This window comes from Vigna unguiculata, chromosome 6, assembly GCF_037176805.1.
Source record: "Vigna unguiculata cultivar grain cowpea cultivar isolate G323 ecotype 2 chromosome 6, ASM3717680v1, whole genome shotgun sequence".
Taxonomy (NCBI): Eukaryota; Viridiplantae; Streptophyta; class Magnoliopsida; order Fabales; family Fabaceae; genus Vigna; species Vigna unguiculata.
The window spans coordinates 33,973,927-33,993,908 of NC_140797.1; the positions used below are offsets into that span (position 1 = coordinate 33,973,927).

Sequence of the window (19,982 nt, forward strand, 5' to 3'; positions counted from 1 at the left end):
CTCATGTCAAAAGACCGGTAATTTGACCAATGTATGCAACATTGAACTGCTTTTAGAAAAGAATAAAGATACTTTAATCTATCTTTTTTACTCACTTCTTTGATTACCATTAGATTATCTATTTTGATTTTTTTTAATAATATGATGATTTAATGATAATTAAAATAATAAGTTAAAAATAAGTTAAAAAAGTGGGTTAAAGTATATTTTCCTTTAAAAAATTGGATATCTTTAGTGTTTAATAAAATTGTCATATTATTATGCAGTCCTTGCTATTCCACTGTATTCCAAACCAATTCAACATACATACATCAAGACAACAAAAATTCGTATATCTCAAATTTAACCGATGTCATACACATCGAACATTCAACCGGAGGTTAATCTTCTCAACATTATTCGATACACTTAACCACTTGAATTACGATTGTTATTTTTATAATTTTTCACTTTAATTACCGTAAAGATCCTTTAATTATATTTATTTTAAATAAATAAATATTTATTTATTTAAAATAAATAAATAAATATTTATTTATTTAAAATAAATAAATAAATATTTATTTTAAATAAATAAATATTTATTTATTTAATTTTTTCCAGATCTTATAATAATCGGTATACATTTCTTTTACGTAAGTTACAGAGGTAACATATAAAAATTACATAATAAATACAAATTCGGTTGAGTTATTTTTTGATTTAATTTCCAATTAAATGAAAGTCTTGTCATCAACTATGAGAAAAATGTTAGAAAAAAATTCCAATTTTGAATTTTGTAAGGATATGATAAAAATGGGAAAAAAATCCAATTTAGAAAAAAACAAAAAAAAATAAAATCTTAATATATATATATATATATATATATATATATATATATATGGTATTGAAATTTTTTATTTTTGTTAAGAAAATGATAAAGATTGAAAGAAAAAAAAAGTTCAATCTGTTTAAAAAAAAAACATAAAAAGTTATATAAAATTGTCTTAATAAAGGAAGGAATTGTTCTTATTATGAATATGAAGTGAAACTGGAGAAGGTACTATAGAAAATAAAATTGGTAACTCAACCAAGATATTAATTTTGAGAAATTGTTTGGTTTAAATAAATCGGAGATGAATGAAGATGTCAGGGACGATGTGAGTGAGTTAAACACGAAACCATCCAAACGACAGCACGACACCAAATTAAAACATTAATGACGTTAATTTTATAGTCTGAATACAAACAAGATGACAGTTGACAAAAGTTGAAGAAAGTTTTCTAAATGGATTTAAATATTTTAAAGAGTTGACTATTTGTTAACAGATCCTATGAGAGAACGATGACATGACACTAATTTCACGACACTAATTTCACGTGACTGCAAAGAAGTTTAGATTATATTTTACGCTTGAGCTTTTAGAATTATATTTATATATTATTTAATATGTTTTTTAAAATATTTACAAGGTTCTTAATACATTAACATTAAAATTTAATAAATTAGTTTATTACATTTTTTAATGAAATAAACATTGTTCTGAAAATATTAGACTAGTTAAATTTTATAAGAAAATAATTATATTACCTTCGATAAATATACTATGCATATACGACTGATGTATTACTAAGAACTACGGATTCATTACATTTCAATTCATTTCATAACATATCAAAACTATTATATATATGCTAAGTTAAATTAAAAAAAAAATTATGACGTAACTATTTGAAATTATAAGATTAAATAATTAAAATTAAGTTTTTTAAATGATTCATTGAAATTAAAATTTGTTGGTCGAAATTTAATTTTTTTTCTTAAGCCTGATCCTTTTATTGAACATTTTTGAAAGTTAGGAAAAAATTGTTCATCTGTTGTCTTAATTTAAGGAATAAAATATTTCTATTATATTTTGTTATATTTGTTTAGGTGACACTGATTTTAGTTTTAGTATTTTTAGAAAATTTAATTATTATAAATACATACAAAGAAAAAGTATCTCAACATATAATATACAACCTAAATATCTCAGTATTTTTTCTCTGATAAATGTGTCTGCACGCTACATGTCATAAAACAAACATTATATGTTCTTATTACATACCAACCTAATTTAAATATTAATAAATTTCAATTCATCATTCATCATATTATAATAGTATATGTTGATACAATCTAACAATGTAGAGAAAAACTGCAAACAAAATCCTTCAAGCACAAAAGTAAACCATAACTGCATCGAAATTCGCATTGTTATATTACATTACCATTTTATTAAAATTCAGGATTTGTGGTACTAATACAATTTCTAAGACACGGATTTAAATGTGTATTAAAAAAATGACAATCTAAACATTGAATTTATGGGCACGTTAACCTGGGGCATTTCTGAATAAAATAAAAATTGAATTTATTGGCACCTTCACGTTCTTGGTGAGACAACCTAAACATTGCAACTGTAATGATTTATTTAATATGGCAACTGTGTTTAACTTGCACCACAGAACTTTTACTCAGATCACGTGCAATATGATATTCATTGTGCATTTAGCTTACATTCAACTTTCCATTCCCAACCATTTTTCCTGGTAGATATAACCTCCATTTTCTTGCTCTTTTCTTCGTTTCTTGTTTTCATTCATTGACCATAACTTCATTGTCATCCATAACCAGAATGTCTTCATTCAGATACCAACCCACTTTTTAGAATCCATGCAAGGTTCCCCTGCAAACTCAAATTCCTAGTTATTGTTTGTAGTTCAATTGTTGTACATTCATAATGTTGTTTGGCAGTAGTATTCTGACATATTTAGTGAAGCCCGTTTTCTTGCATGGCTTCTCTGGTTTCCTTCATCTACTGTTATTGGTGGTGCTTTTAGTGTCGCTGGTGTTGAGGAAAGTCGCAGTTAGAACCAGAGAAAGTTCCACAGAGAACATTACGTTTGCAAAGGCTCCACTTTGTTTCCTTCTTGTTTCGGCCATCAATTTTCTACTCTTTCTGTTTGATTACTTTTGTTGGTATAAAAATGGTTGGTCAGAAGAAAAGCTTGCGACCCTTTCGGATTTTCTGCTCAAAACAGTAGCTTGGGGTGTTGTTGGTGTTTGCTTGCACATGGAACTCTTCATTTCAAGGCAAAGAAGATTACCATTCTTCTTCAGAGCTTGGTGCGTCCTTTACCTCTTTGTTTCTGGCTATTGCTTTATAGTGAACTTTGCTCTGTATGAAAAAAAGCAGTCTGGTTTGCCCCTTCAGAGCTTAGTTTCTGATGCTTTCTCTGTTTGTGTCTGTTTATTCTTCTTTTACTTGGAGTTGTTTGTAAAAAATGAGGGTGGTGTAGGAGATAGTACTTTACAAGAATCTCTTTTGGATGCTGACTTAAGAGATGATGTGTTTGAGACAAAAGAGACCAAGGGGAGTGACACAGTTACACCTTACTCTAATTCTGGAATATTTGGTCTTCTTACCTTCTCTTGGATTGGTCCTTTGATTACTCTTGGAAGGAAGAAGTCTTTGGACCTTGAGGATGTTCCACAACTTGACAAAAGAGACAGTTTAACTGGAGCTTTTCCAACTTTTAGGGATAGGCTTGAGGCACAATGTGGAGCTATTACCACAGTGGACACACTAATGTTAGTGAAGTCATTAGTATTCTCAAGCTGGAAAGAGATTATTTTCACAGCCATCCTTGCATTGCTAAACACTTTTGCTTCTTTTGTTGGTCCCTATCTTATTGATGGTTTTGTACAATTCCTTAACGGACAACGGAAATTTGAGCATGAGGGCCTTGTATTGGTGACTGCATTTTTGGTGGCAAAGCTTTTGGAGTGCCTCACAAGGAGGCACTGGTTTTTTAGGTTGCAGCAGGTTGGAATAAGAATGCGAGCACTGCTTGTGACAATGATATATAATAAAATCTTGAATCTTTCATGTCAATCCAAGCACGGCCACACTACTGGGGAAATAATCAACTTCATGACCGTTGATGCAGAAAAAGTTGGTGAGTTCAGTTGGCATCTACATGATCTGTGGTTAGTAGTTCTACAGGTTATAGTAGCCTTGTTGATTTTGTATAGAAATCTTGGGCTTGCTTCAGTTTCTGGCCTTGTTGCAATTCTCATAGTAATGTGGGCAAACATTCCCTTGAGTTCAATCCAAGAGAAGTTTCATAACAAGTTGATGGAGTCAAAAGATGCACGAATGAAAACAACATCTGAGATTTTGAGGAACATGCGGATTCTCAAACTACAAGGATGGGAAATGAAGTTTCTGTCAAACATAACCCAACTCAGAAAGATCGAGCAGGACTGGTTAAAAAAAGTTATGTACACGTTAGCCATGATCATATTTGTATTCTGGTGTGCCCCAGCATTTGTATCAGTGGTTACTTTTGGTACTTGTATACTTGTAGGGATCCCCCTTGAGTCAGGGAAGATACTGTCCACACTTGCCACATTCCAGATTCTCCAAGAACCCATTTATAATCTTCCAGAGACAATTTCAATGATGGCACAGACTAAGGTTTCTCTTGACAGAATTGCATCTTTTCTTCGTCTGGATGAGATTCCATTTGATGTTGTGGAGAAGCTTCCACATGGTAGTTCTAATGTAGCTATTGAAGTAGTTGATGGTAATTTCTCTTGGGATTCATTTTCCCCCAGTACAACATTGCAAAACATAAATCTCAGAGTTTTTCATGGCATGAGGGTTGCTGTTTGTGGTAGTGTTGGATCAGGCAAGTCTACTTTTCTTTCTTGTATATTAGGAGAAGTACCCAAGAAATCAGGGATTTTGAAGGTGTGTGGAACAAAGGCGTATGTAGCTCAGTCACCGTGGATACAAAGTAGCACGATAGAGGATAATATATTGTTTGGAAAGGACATGGAAAGGCAAAGGTATGAGAAGGTTCTTGAAGCTTGTTGCCTAAAGAAGGATCTAGATGTTTTGTCATTTGGAGATCAGACTATAATAGGAGAGAGAGGGATAAATTTGAGTGGTGGACAGAAACAGAGAATACAAATTGCTCGTGCTTTATACCATGATGCTGATATATATCTATTTGATGATGTGTTTAGTGCTGTGGATGCTCACACAGGATCTCATCTTTTTCAGGTAACTCATTTTCTACTGTAATTTGTAATGTAGTGTGTTATTGTTCTATTGTATTCTTTGTATATATTATAGACCAAAAACTTTCTCAAGCATTTTTGTCAAATGTTCTCAAAGTAGCATGAACATTGTACCAGTAATGAGCCTTTTCGTTTTATGAATATGACAGGAATGCTTACTGAACCATTTAAGTTCAAAGACAGTGGTTTATGTCACTCATCAAGTAGAGTTCTTACCTGCCGCTGACCTTATTTTGGTAGCAGTTCTCAGAATTATGCTGTCATTAATTCATTTAGTTTGCTTTCCTTCTTCCTACATTTCTCACCAGATTATGCTTTATTGTTAGGTCATGAAAGATGGAAAGATTATTCAAAGTGGGAAATACAATCATCTGCTCAAATCAGGCACTGATTTTATGGAACTTGTTGGTGCTCATAAAGAAGCTTTGTCTGCACTTGATTCAATAGATGGAGGGAAAGCGTCTGCTATAACAAGTACATCACAGGAGGATGTAATAAGTTTCGTTGTTTCTCATGGTATTGAAGAAAAGGAAGTAAGGAAAAATGAGAAAAATGGTGGAAAAGATAACAAATGTGATCCAAAAGGCCAACTTATCCATGAAGAAGAAAGAGAGAAAGGTAAAGTAGGGTTTGAAGTTTATTGGAAATATGTAACAACAACATATGGAGGAGCACTTGTACCACTCATATTGATTGCTGAAATTATGTTTCAACTTCTTCAAATTGGAAGCAACTATTGGATGGCTTGGGCAACTCCTATCTCATCTGATGCTGAGCCACCTGTTGGAGGAAGTGCCCTTATATTTGTATATGTGGCTTTGGCCATAGGAAGTTCTATCTGTGTCCTTGCTAGAGCAACACTTGTTGCCACAACTGGTTATAAGACAGCTACTTCACTCTTCAACAACATGCATCTCTGCATTTTCCGTGCTCCAATGTCATTTTTCGATGCCACTCCAAGTGGTAGAATCCTTAATAGGGTATGTGGAACTATGATGTCACACTATGCATTCCATTTGTTATGGTTTTGAGAAGAATATATGAATCCTTAATATATATTTTCGGGTATCATTGATTAGTTAACTGTTCTTCACAACATCATTGTTGGTTATTTTCACTTTTCAATGTTTATTTATAAGACGAATTTTCTCAAAAAAATGAATAAATTCTATGCTCTTTTCAGGCTTCTACTGATCAAAGTGCAGTGGATATAGACATTCCTTTTCAAACTGGATCCTTTGCTTCCTCTGTAGTCCATCTCCTCGGAATTGTAGCAGTAATGTCTCAAGTTGCATGGCAGGTTTTCATTGTCTTTATTCCTATTACAGCAATCAACATTTGGTATCAGGTATTTTTGTTTTGCACCATGTTGTCTTTGATGACAGGGTATAAAGATGTGTCTGGATCATTTGCCAAGTTTATTTATCATGCTTTGAGTTGACATCTTAAAAACTTACAATTCATCAGCAATATTATTTACCATCAGCCCGGGAACTATCACGTTTAGTTGGGGTATGCAACGCTCCTGTGATTCAGCACTTTGCTGAAACAATATCAGGTGCATCAACCATCAGGAGCTTTGATCAGGTTTCAAGATTTCAGAAAGCAAATATGAAACTGATGGATGGATATTCTCGCCCCAAGTTCAACAATGCAGCTGCTATGGAATGGTTGTGTTTCCGATTAGATATCTTGTCTTCTATCACATTTGCCTTTTGCTTGATATTCTTGATATCTATTCCACATGGATTCATAGATTCAGGTATGAAACTCAAATCCAATATCTAACTTACCGATCAAAAGTGTGTGTTCATAAAGGGTACTAGAACATAATCGCGGTACTATCTGTTTCTTGCTCTTGAAGGTATTGCTGGTTTAGCTGTAACCTATGGCCTTAATCTGAACATTACACAATCATGGATGATATGGGAACTTTGCAGCATGGAGACCAAAATTATATCAGTGGAAAGAATTCTTCAGTATACTTCCATACCTAGTGAACCACCTCTTGTTGTAGAAAGAAACCGGCCTCATGATTCTTGGCCATCATGTGGCAGGATTGATATTCACAACCTGCAGGTAATTGGACTTGTTAATATGGTTGAATTTTACGTAAGAGAGAAAGATGATTTGAATGTGTGTCTTATTATCCATTGGAGAAAAGGTATATATACATAACAATATAATCTAAATCAGATATGTAATTATGTACAGCATAATTACAGAAGATTTAAGAACCTATTAACAGAAATTTGATTAGCTTAATTACAGGATATTAATTGCTGATTGGCTAAATTTCAGAAGAATAATTTGGATTCTATCATTATATTATGTTCTCCTTTTGTTGTTGATTTACCAAACTTGAGCGAAGTTGCATACACTTGATGAAGGTACGTTACGCTCCACATTTGCCATTTGTGTTGCATGGCTTTACATGCACATTCCATGGAGGACTTAAAACAGGAATTGTTGGGAGAACAGGAAGTGGCAAATCAACTCTCATACAAACACTATTCCGAATTGTTGAGCCTACTGTTGGGAAAATTATGATTGATGGCATCAACATCTCATCCATTGGACTTCATGATTTGAGGTCTAGACTGAGCATTATCCCTCAGGATCCAACCATGTTTGAAGGTACTGTGAGAAGTAATCTGGACCCACTTGAAGAGTACACAGATGAACAAATATGGGAGGTGGGTTGGTTTCATTTGTCACAACAAAAAGAGACTAGATTGAAGTTTCTATCCAAAACATTTCACTTCAAATTGGAATTCTCTTATGTAGGCCCTTGATAAGTGCCAACTTGGAGATGAAGTCAGAAGGAAAGAAGGAAAACTAGACTATGCAGGTTTGTTTCATAACTTTGTTGAACATAAATATACATGACATGAATTTAGTTTAAATACATTGAAAATGGATGGTGCAGTTTGTGAGGATGGAGAAAATTGGAGTATGGGTCAGAGGCAATTGGTATGTCTTGGTAGAGTACTGCTTAAGAAGAGTAAGGTGTTGGTGCTAGATGAAGCTACTGCATCAGTTGACACAGCTACAGATAATTTGATTCAGCAAACTCTTAGGCAATATTTTTCTGATTGCACAGTCATTACAATTGCTCATAGAATAACTTCTGTCATTGACAGTGACATGATTCTACTACTTAATCAAGGTGAGAAGAGGCTTTAATAGTACATTCTTCTACGAAGTTAAATCATTTTAATGTACATTTGTTCATGATTTCATTGGACATTGTTGCAGGACTTATTGAGGAGTATGATTCCCCAGCAAGGTTGCTAGAGGACAGGTTTTCTTCTTTTGCTCAACTTGTGGCAGAGTACACCACAAGGTCCAATTCCAGTTTTGACCAACTAAAATAAGAGTTTTTTTTCCTTCTTTTTTTTCATATTTGTTTGAATGCATCAAGTTGGGAAAATTACAAAGGATAATCAGTGTGTCTTACTTTCTTTTTCAATATAATATCATCATCCTATTGTTCCCTAAAACTAATTTTATAATGCCAGAAAAATATAAAGATTTATTCTTAATTGTTCAAGAAAGAGTTTACCCTATTCTTTTTTGTGACGAATAATTACAAAAAACTTTACCATTGAACAATATCAAAAAATTTTGTTGCCGAAAAACAAAATCGTTATTTTTTCTTTTAAATAGAACGTTGGAGAAGTTTTTTTTACTCATGTATAAGAAGGCACATCCTTTCTCCAACTCCATAACTTTTTCCTACACCTCCATAAATTCTTTTTTCATTTCTTTTTTCTTTCTAGATTCTAAAATCTGAAAGTCATTTTTTAACTTTCAGATGGCACAGGAGTAAAAAATGATTTTCAGATAGAGCAACATTTTAGAAGCTACTTTTCCCCCTAAATTATACAATCCAATGGATCGTAAATAGGTAAAAATGACACTTAAATTAATTTAAGTCAATTTTTATATTTAAAAGTCAACTTTTACTTCTGAATAATTTTAGAAAACAATAACTTTTAAATTGTGCAGTCCGAATAAAATGGGAAAGAATTGTGAGCCTGTAAAAAAAAGTAATGAAGATAAAAAGAATTAACTGTCATTTAGAGATAACAAAATGAATAAGGTCAGCCTTTTTTGTCAAATCCACCAAAATGGAGAAACACTATTTGGCCCAGTGGGTTAAAATTTTTGACTTGTCCCGTCAAAGACAATTTCGGAGGCTAATGGGTCAGTCACCAAATTCTTTTTTGTTTTATTTTATATATATATATATATATATATATATATATATATATATATATAAGTATAAGTATATTTATATACACCGTCATGGGAGATGTGATCACAACTTTAATATAGTGCTATAATAATAACTAATTAAATAAAATATTAATTGAAATGCAGGTTTTATAATAAATTCAAATCACCTTTTTCTATTTCATGTTGCTTTCGCCATTCCAATCATTTCTTATCACGTGAACTAATGTAGCATAAGAACATTATATTAGAAAATGAGAGAAAATACTTGTTAATATGACAAATTAATTTGTGATCCGTTCATACGCACGGATAGAGCCGTTAATTTGGCTCGGTTCTAGTTCACGGGTTAAGATAAAAAAGAGTCTACAAGATAAAAGAAAAAATAAAAAATTTAGTTTATAGATGTTTCTTTTAAATATGAAAAATATATTATTATCTTTTAAATATATCATTAAATTTTTGATTTAGGTTAGTCTTTTGGTTTGACCCTACTCGGTCGTGGGCCCGAACTGGACCGTCTTGGCCATCAACATGGACCAAACCATCTTAGTCCTTTTTGACAGTCGACACATGCTAACCCATGTCGAATTGTATCAGATGTGAGTCTGGATCAGCCTGTCTTGGTTGTGGACCCGGACAGGCTCATCTCAACCTTTGATTCGAGTCGGCTTCACTCCATTTTTTATTCAAACTCAAAATATCATTTGTAAAAATTAGTTAAAGCATTTTAGTAGGCCAAACGCACCTTGGTCCTGACCTGACCCACTTGAGAGGGAGTTTTGGAGGTTAAGATTTTTTTGTCTCCTCATTTAGGACCCCCCTCATAGGATGCTTAACAAGGAGTGGGCTAGGGTTAACTCATATGTCTTTGGCCAATTTGACATCTCTATGCACGAGTTTTTTTTATTTATAGAATAATAATATAATTATTATTATATTTACCTAAATAAATTTAAAAAGTATATATTTAAGCATTAAGAATAATAATAATATTAATAATAATTATTAAATTATAATTTTTTTAAAAGATTAAAAATTTATTTAGGAAAAGTATTTAATACAATAACATTTTTTTTAATTAAAAAACACTTATAATAATAATAATAATAATAATAATAATGTTTATGCCAAAAATTATTCATGTCAATGTTAATACTATTGCTAATGTTAACAACAATAATTTATAACTATATATAACATGATACATATCTTTTGTTTTTATAAATTTATCCTCTTAACTATTATTTTTTAAATTTAAATGATTATTAATAATAAAAAAATATTTTTTAGTTTAATCATTTTACTAATTTTAGTAATTACTTTTTTAATTTCAAATAATTACTTCGATGTAGAGATAAATCAACAACAAAACAATTAAAGAGTATAAGTAATTGAGATACGTCTATATCTACATTACTTCTATTTATAACTTTTAACATCAAATATGTGTGTCATATGCTTCCATTTTACTTGAACAATAATCTATAGATAGACATTTTATTCTAATATACACATCGCTAATAAATTATTATATCAATTTTATAATGCAACACAAATAAATTCATATCCAGATATTATAGGTTAATCTTAATATTACCATTCCAAACAAATAATCATGTGTACACATCAATAACTAGTTATTATAAATTCAATGTCTATATTAATAACAATATTTATATGTATTTTTTGTTTAAAAAATTTAACCTTAAATCTATCTTTCTCTAACTTTTTTTAATAGGGATTACATTTTATGTTAATTTTATTCATATATATATATATATATATATTATATATATATATATATATATATATATATATATATATATATATATATATATATATATATATATATATATATACACATGTGTGTGTTTTATTTGAAAAAAAAAATCAACTTTATGTTATATTTATTTTTGACGAGATCATATTGCACATTATGTCTACATTTTATTTTAATATTAAGATTCATGTATACTATTTCATTTTAATATAATATTTAACTCAAAAATTTAAATTAAATTTTAATCATATAACAATTATTCATAATATTTAACAATGACATTCGTGTATATACATCCCAAGTAAATCGTATCAATTTTATAATTTAAAATAAAAAAATTCATCTCTAAATATTATTTATCATTATTATTAATATTAATATTATTAACATTGTTGCTAATATAATCTATTGGTATTATTAGTTATTAGCTTAAACACATATGCAACATATTTTTTAAATATATAATATTATATTATTTGGTGATGATATTCTGATTAAGGATGACAATTTGGAGTGGGTCAAATGGACTGACCCACACAAAAAAATGCAAAACAAACTGAGATGTTAAATCTGTTGGCTCGCACATACCTGCTTCGCATAAGTCTGCAACCTGCTAAGACCAAAGACGAGATGGGACAAACTAATCCACTAATCTGTTTACAAAATTAAATATCTCATTTTTTTTAGTTCTCGCATCATTCATTACTTTGTTTTTATAAATATAATAATAATAATAATTATATTAGTTTTAATACAAATTAAAAAAAGGAAAAAAATAACTACCCGTACACACGGGTCTAAATACCAGTTAAAACCCCTCGAGTAAATGAAAATTGAATCATATAAATTAGATTTTTTTTTTTCAAAACTTTTTATAAAAAATAATAACTAAATTATTTAGCTTTCATTCATTGAAAATTCAGAAAAAAAAAAGAGGATCATTATAAATAAATGAAAAAACCAATTCTTTCTTAATACTTAAGAAAGGAGTTTAGCGTTTAAGAATGCCGGAATGAAGGCTGGTATGGAAGAATCGTAGCCACCGCTTTCCTCGGTTTTTGTGTGATTAAATTCCCAAATCATCATTTTATATAAAAACCAATAAATTGGCGTTTCAAATTCTCACTCACTCACTCACTCGGTGTACTTTGCAACACCCTTATCCCATTCTCACATTCCAACATGTAAAAATCGGTGCTATACTTTAATTGTTTTTTTTTCTCTTCCATTCTCTATATTGAGTTTGTGTTTGTGCTTTTCTTTTTCACCTTGATGAATGTGTGACATTTCAGAAGCAGGAAGGGTAACGCGGAAGAAATCGACTCTTATATGGCCAGGAGAAAGAGCAACGCTAGCAAAAAGTTAACTAAGCGCCAGGTAATGTTGTTTATTATGTATTTCATTGATATTATTCTTTTGGGTCTTCACCATTCACTGTGATCATCACCATTGTGTTTGCATGTCTTTTTGAAGGAAAAAAAATTGTTTTTTTATTCCCTCCAGGGACGCATAGAAGGTTTGGATTCTTCTTTTTAGAAGTGCTTCTTGGCTAAAGATACGCACAAAAATGTCATTCTCCAAACGTATCTTTAAGCCCTAAAGTGCTTTGTACTAGGTTATCCGAACGTGCATACAAACATGCACGTATCGATCAATCTGATCTTCAAACTTGAAAACGAGATCACTGGATTTAGCCACTTTTAATTTTAAATAACTGTGCTGAAATTTTAGAAAGGAGATAATATATTCACGTGTTTTCTAAAATTTGGGGGACGGATTCATCATTATGAGAATGCAGTGACCTTGACTATTGCTGACAGTAGGGGCTAAAATAACTCTTTTTTAATAACACTTGTTTCTGTTAATCCTCTGTTTTCTTATTAACTGATTTGAATGTAAGTTTTGTCCTATTCTGTTTGGTGTAGTAATGATGGATTTGTAAACCCAATGAATTCTTAATTAGCAAAAAGCTCTTGATTTTTGTTTGGGATAGATAGTTCAAGTTGAATATAAAAAAGGAATATAAGTGTTGATGGGATTAGTACATTGAAACTAGGATTTAAGGGGATACGAATTGGTTTGAAATTGGAAAGGTTTGGATTAAGGAGGTACTTTGAAGGGGACTTTGCTTCTTTATCTTGCTATATGGAAGATTTTTTTAAACTTATATATATAATTGTTGTGCATGAATCTGGTGATTGATATGCCTTTTGGCTGCTTTTGATGACGTGGTCTTTATAATTCTTTCATTATGCTGGTGTGAGTCCATCACTCATAAAGTTTGTGCTCTTTAATGTTCTATTTCATGTCTGCTTTACGCATGCCATGTACTGCTTGTTGTTGAATTTTGAGACTATGAATAATTTTCCTCATATATTTTGCCATGCTGGCTAGGAACAAGCTACCTTGTGAAGTTGATGGGTAGCTTGCATCTCTGTACAATTTCTGCTGGATTGTCTTTGAATACTATTAAAATTGATCTCTATGATTTACTCCTGCAACTCAATTATCTGGTTTTAGTGTATGCACTGAACGTGGGGTCTAGGATGTGTTTTTATTGTGCATGTTGGCTTGGCTTCATTCATTTTCAAGTTATTCCTTTAAACCTAACACATGATAAAAGCTACATATTATGCTTTTTGAGTTGTATTGTTTGGCTATTTGTTTTATAATGATCTCTTCCCTTTATAGTCATGTTCTCCACATAGTCTAAATTGTTAATTTTTGTGATAATTGTAGATGGCAGAGAAATATCAGAATAACGGAACAGTTTCTAACAGTCATCCAACAAAAAAGCGTGGTAGACCACGAAAGATCTCTCAATTTCTGGAATCACACACAACAGTATCCAGTTCTTCTGGTTCTTCTGATGCATCCGCTTCAACATTTGATGTGGCACCTCCATCTCCAATACAAGGGGTACACACACCATGTACTCCACAACCAACAAATTCAGATAATTCAGACGCAGGACATATCATTGAGGCAGATGTTGGATTAGAGACACAGAGCAATGATGACAAGCCAATGCTACACCTTGATGGGCAAGGGTATGTTGTATTTTGTTACTTATTCACATTTTAAAAACTTCTATCCATTAACATGTAATCTTTGCAGATTTTTACCTTCACGACTTGCTGCTAGTGGGATTGGGGATATCATCACAAGGTATTATACTGATCCTTGGCCATCTTGGAGGAAGATACCAGCTAGAACAAGAGACGCGATGTTTGAGGAGTTTTTGGTGAGATTTCATATGTTGGTGACTACAAAAAAATTGTATTTGCATGTTTAGTCTATTTTAGCTAACTTATTTACTTATATATATATATAGACAAAGTTTTCCATTAGACCGCCAGATTACAGGTGGGCAAAACGGAATTTTCAAAAGAGAGCTTCAATATTGTTGACCAATAAACTAGTTAAGGCTCGAACCACACTGGATAAACCAAATTGGATTGAAGATGGAGTCTGGGAGAAATTGTGTGAGCATTGGAAATCTGAAGATTTTAAAAGCAAGAGTGCCCAAGCAAAAACTAATCGAGCATCTAATTATGCAGCATCTCACACTGGTGGCTCTATTTCTGCATCTCAGCATAGAGCTAATATGGTAAAGTTGTTACTACATATGATTTATTATATTGTTTATCTCACGACTTGGTGTAAAAAAGCCATTTTGCATCCACAATGCATAGTCTTTTAGTTAATTGTTTTTCCTATTTGTGCAAGCCTTATGATCTGGAATAAATTTAAGCACTACACGCAATAATTCCAATGTTTTAAGGTTAATAAATTAAGTGTTTACTTAATTTTGTATGTCTTACAATCGATCCCACCTTAATACTCAAACTATTCTCATTTAAAACATGATTTTTTTCTTAAGCAATGTTTGGTCCTTTGTTTTCAGTGATAAATTTTGTTAAGCAACAATGCTTTACTTTTAACAAACTTTATAAGTAACTTTAGAGATGACTTTAAAATCAAGCAACTTCTGAACTTGTGTTCTTTGTTCCTTGTCAGATTAAAGAGACTGGAGTTGTCCCTACCCCATTGGAGTTGTATCGTCGCCTGCACCAACACAAGGACAATACATGGGTGGACAGCAGATCGAAAAATCTAAATGTAATGAACCCTAATATTTACAATCATGTAATATTTTACGAGGATTCTATTCTATTTTGGATTGTTCTAAAACATTATGCTTATATTGATGATGGCAGGAGGCCTTTACTCGCACAATGAAACAACTGACCAAAAGTGCACTGGCACAAGGAAAGCCTCCACCAAATGAGTTGGATGTCTGGTCTGATGTGGCTAGATCGAAGAGAGGAAAGGTGTATGGGTTTGGAGAAAAATCTGCAGCATTTAGAGGAGGGCAATGCTCTCATGTCTCATCTTCATCAATGTTGATTATAAAACAAGAGTTTGGTGAACTTGGAGTAGAATCTACTGAAGTTAGAGGAGGTCAATGCCATCATGGTTCATCTTCACCAATGGAGTTGATTACGAAACAAGAGGTTGATAAACTGAGGAAGGAGATGGAAGAAGTAAGAAAAGAAAGAGATGAGCTTCAGACCAAAGTTTCAAATACCGAGAGGCATAATTCATCTTCATCAAAGGAGTTGATTACAAAACAAGGGTTTGATGAATTGAGGAGGGAGATGGAAGAAATAAGAAAAGAAAGAGATGGGCTTAAGACCAAAGTTTCAAATACTGAGAGATATGGTTCATCCTCATCAATGGTGTTGATTACAAAACAAGAGTTTGATGAATTGAGGAGGGAATTGGAAGAGCTAAGAAAAGAAAGAGATGAGATTAAGACTAAAGTTTCAAATACTGAGAGACATGGTTCATCTTCATCAATGGAGTTGATTACAAAACAAGGGCTTGATGAATTGAGGAGGGAGATGGAAGAAATAAGAAAAGAAAGAGATGGGCTTAAGACCAAAGTTTCAATTACTGAGAGACATGGTTCATCCTCATCAATGGAGTTGATTACAAAACAAGAGTTTGATGAATTGAGGAGGGAGATGGAAGAACTAAGAAAAGAAAGAGATGAGATTAAGACTAAAGTTTCAAGTACTGAGAGACATGGTTCATCTTCATCAATGGAGTTGATTACAAAACAAGAGTTTGATGAACTGAGGAGGGACATGGAAGAAGTAAGAAAAGAAAGAGACGAGCTTCAGATCAAAGTTTCAAATACTGAGAAGCTTATAGAGGAGAACAATGCATTGATTCGGCAGATGATGGAAACCATCAATGATCAGTCCATGATATCCATGCACTCAAGAGGAAAGTCAAAACTAAGATGAGACAGTAATGATGTTTGGATAGGTTGATTTTGGAGTTAGAGAAAATGAAAGTAGTAATTTAGGAAAGATTTCTTAAATTTCATGGGTTTTGGATGACATGTAAATGTTAAGGATAGGCAAAAGTAGTTGACCCAACTAGATTATCTTTCCTTCCAATAATGATAGGAAATTGGAAGGATATCAATAAGGACAAACTTTTCTTCTGCTTTTACATCAATTATATCTGTTGTTTTGAAAAAAGAAAGCACAAGAAACCTACTTCATTTTGAAGAGTTTTAGAGACGTGGAATCCAACACAAACAAAGTGAGTGGGTCGTACAAATATTGAATTGTGAGGTTTAGAATAGAGTCAAAGCATGTGCATTGGATTTGAAAGAAACAAAGATTCCTAAATAAGCTGATCAATTGATGTAAACATATTAGGTCGGCAAGGTTCATTGGCCTCATCTGACCTACATGCTATTAACGAATCATTTTAATTTTATTTTCAAAGCTAGAAAATAAAAATAAAATTTAAAAATTACATTAAAAATCAATTTTTTAAAATTTATGTTACTTAATTTCAATTTTAAATATAGTACTTAGTATGTATTTCAATATATAATATAAAATTTTAAATTGTAGTTATTACTTTTATAAGTTTATGAATCGATATGTCAAGGTATACTTAAAGTAAATTATTATTTATGAACTATTGGTATTATCTTAGTTCTAATAATTTTAATCTGCTTTACTTTTTGTGGATTTCAATATGATTACATTATGGACTAGAAATAATAAAGGAAACTTTTTTAATTTATTTATTTAATTAGAAACTTTTGAAACATTAGACATTTTTTTATAATTAAAAGTTTTATCGGAGACTATTCGATGGTGATATATTTTAGTACAAGGATTTTAAAATTAAAATCTTAAAGTTATGATTCATGGGATGAATTAAAATCTATTTAAAGGAAGTATGCACATATGTTGGTTTCTAAACTATGCAGAGTTTAGACACAAGGGGTTATCACCCAACCACACACAGGGTTAATCCTGTAATGTCTTAGGCCCAATACGTTCCAAGACTAGGACCTCCTGTCATTCTCACCACATAAATCATTATGCTCTATGTGAGCGTGAACGATTATTAGAATTCAGGATATCTTCATTTATCTAGAGATCTCCTGTATCAAGGTATACACTAACTACCATCACTAAGAGTTTCCCTTGAAACTCTTTTACCAACAAATTCCACATGCCATCTCAATCATTCAAGTCTCATGCCAATTCACCACCAACCAAACAAGTCATGTTTTCTATTTCATACTCAACATAACGAGATTTCATTTAATCTCATACTTTATAAATGTATACAATGTCCAACCCAACCAAGTCATGGCTCAATACATAATAACACATTCATTTCAGTCCATTCAAGCATACATATCAAGCATGGCCACATACCGTGAGCAAGGAAAAGTAATTTACACAAACATGGAGCCACATCAGCCAACACAACAACTTCTGCCAGTAATTTTTGCCCAAGCTAAAGGTCCTCGCTTAGGCGAAAGGGTCCTTTCGCTTAAGCGAACCCTTCTCGCCTAGGCGAAAGCTCAACAGTGGTTGCTGCAAGGTTCCAACGAGTCCTCGCTCAGATGAAAGCGTCTCGCGCTAAACGGGACCACTTCTCACTAAAAAAAAACATTTAGTCGCCTAAGCGACGATTCGAGCTGGAACCATGGGTGAGTTCCTGCTACTCTCGCTTAGGCGAGGGTCACCCACTTGGGCGAGATCAACAGGTTTCTCACCTATTCGCACCTGTAACACCTTGTTCAGCCACACACACACACACACATACCATACAATTTCATGCAACCATCAACATTATTCAAGCATCGGAAACGTAAAACAGATCAGGAGTAAGCAAAATAACTTCAAAAAACATAAACCCTAGCTTCCCTTACCTGGAAAAGAAGACTGTAGCTTAAGAAAGCTCTAACAAGGCTCACTACAGCACAACAGTACCTTAAGAAGCTGAAAAAGAAGGATATACAAGTACGAAAATGAGACATTGACAAAGACTTCGTGAAATCATAGCTTAGGAACAAAGACAAGCGAAAAGAAAATGAGGTTTTAATGCAACTTACATGGAGATATGAGTTCAGACAATTCTGAATAAGGATAATTCACTAGTTCAGGGAGGCAAAACTGGTGTCTAGCAGAGTTGCTGCTCAAGCGGTGGAAGAAGGGGATGAAACTGATTTTAAAAAAGGAGACAAATGAAAGCTGTTAGGGCTGGAAGGGGGTCTTGGAGTCCTCAACATGGGCCGACTCTGGACCCTCGAAAAGGATAGACCTAAACCCCTTCTCAGAATAGAATAAAATAAAAGGATCTCACATTTCTAGATAATGAGTCCACATTTTTAATTGTTCACTTATTAATTAGACATATGTGACTGTCATGATATAATAGGTAAATATGCGTTATTTGTTCACTTATTTTGAATTTGGTTTTATATATTTATTTTCTTATTTAGATTTATGAGATTAAGTTGTTTTTTGAAAAGATTGATTTTTTTAAACTTGTACTTTCTTGTACAACTGAAATAAATCAGTCTTTTGAAAAAGACTAAATTTATTTAATTAACATTTAGTTGTGTAATTTATTTGAATGGTACTTTAATATATTTTTTTTATCTAAATTTATATGTTAAAAAATTAATTTTAAATAATTTTATTTAAAATTAAAAACATATAAATAATAATATTAAAAAATATCTATGAATATATATATATATATATATATATATATATATATATATATATATATATATATATATATATATATATATATATATATATATATATATATATATATATATATATAAAAGAAAAAAAAATCCACACGAACGTTTTTTCCGAATTTTCTACAAGAAATGAGGTGAATGTTTTAGACAAAGATAAGTAGAATTACGTTAACCCGTTATAAGGCAGACACTTCTTTTTTTCCTTCACTTCCTTTATTTCTAGAGAAAATTTTTTATTTTTCTGACTTTCTTCCATCTAATTTGGCATTATAAAAAAGAAAATGGTTGTTTAACAAAATTTTTCTTAACAAACTTTTACAAACTACTTATTTAAATACAAAAGATACTACTTTATTACTTCATTTTAATTAAAAAATAAAAAAATAATTTATTTTTTATGAAAATTTTGTCAAATTTGTAAAAACAATTTGTCAAAAAATATTTTTCAAAAAGAAAAAAAAACATAAAAAATTGGAAAAGGGGTACTTAGAACAAATTTGACAAGACTTTCCCTCTCAAGAAAGGATATGTGCAAGTCCACTTCATTAATCCAAATGTGTTTGGAATTTTGTAAATAGAAGAAAGAGCTTTTTATTATTACATAATTTATCATTAGAAAGAAAAACTTTTCGAAGGGAAGAGGACAAACTTCAATAAGTGAATGAGAAATCTTCATAGATCATAAAATTGTTTCTCTTTTATTTTTTGTAGCTAAGTTTATTTTTTTTGTTAAGATTAAGCATAAA

The 19,982-nt window shown here is 31.6% G+C and overlaps 2 protein-coding genes across 2 annotated transcripts; both read left to right on the forward strand.

Annotated features, from left to right (window-relative positions):
* Positions 1–2,592: 2,592 nt before the first annotated feature.
* LOC114187464 (ABC transporter C family member 3-like) lies at positions 2,593–8,613 on the forward strand. The gene is made up of 10 exons (XM_085674835.1): positions 2,593–5,093; positions 5,260–5,346; positions 5,437–6,090; positions 6,294–6,458; positions 6,578–6,872; positions 6,975–7,189; positions 7,501–7,806; positions 7,898–7,961; positions 8,040–8,279; positions 8,369–8,613. The coding sequence occupies exons 1-10, from the start codon at positions 2,763–2,765 to the stop codon at positions 8,485–8,487; spliced, it is 4,476 nt and encodes a 1,491-aa protein (XP_085530961.1). The 5' UTR covers positions 2,593–2,762; the 3' UTR covers positions 8,488–8,613.
* Positions 8,614–12,138: 3,525 nt separating this feature from the next.
* LOC114187474 (uncharacterized) lies at positions 12,139–16,691 on the forward strand. The gene is made up of 7 exons (XM_028075736.2): positions 12,139–12,316; positions 12,425–12,509; positions 13,872–14,182; positions 14,250–14,376; positions 14,467–14,742; positions 15,153–15,254; positions 15,353–16,691. Exons 2-7 carry the CDS (start codon positions 12,462–12,464, stop codon positions 16,445–16,447), a joined length of 1,959 nt encoding a protein of 652 aa, XP_027931537.2. The 5' UTR covers positions 12,139–12,316; positions 12,425–12,461; the 3' UTR covers positions 16,448–16,691.
* Positions 16,692–19,982: the final 3,291 nt, after the last annotated feature.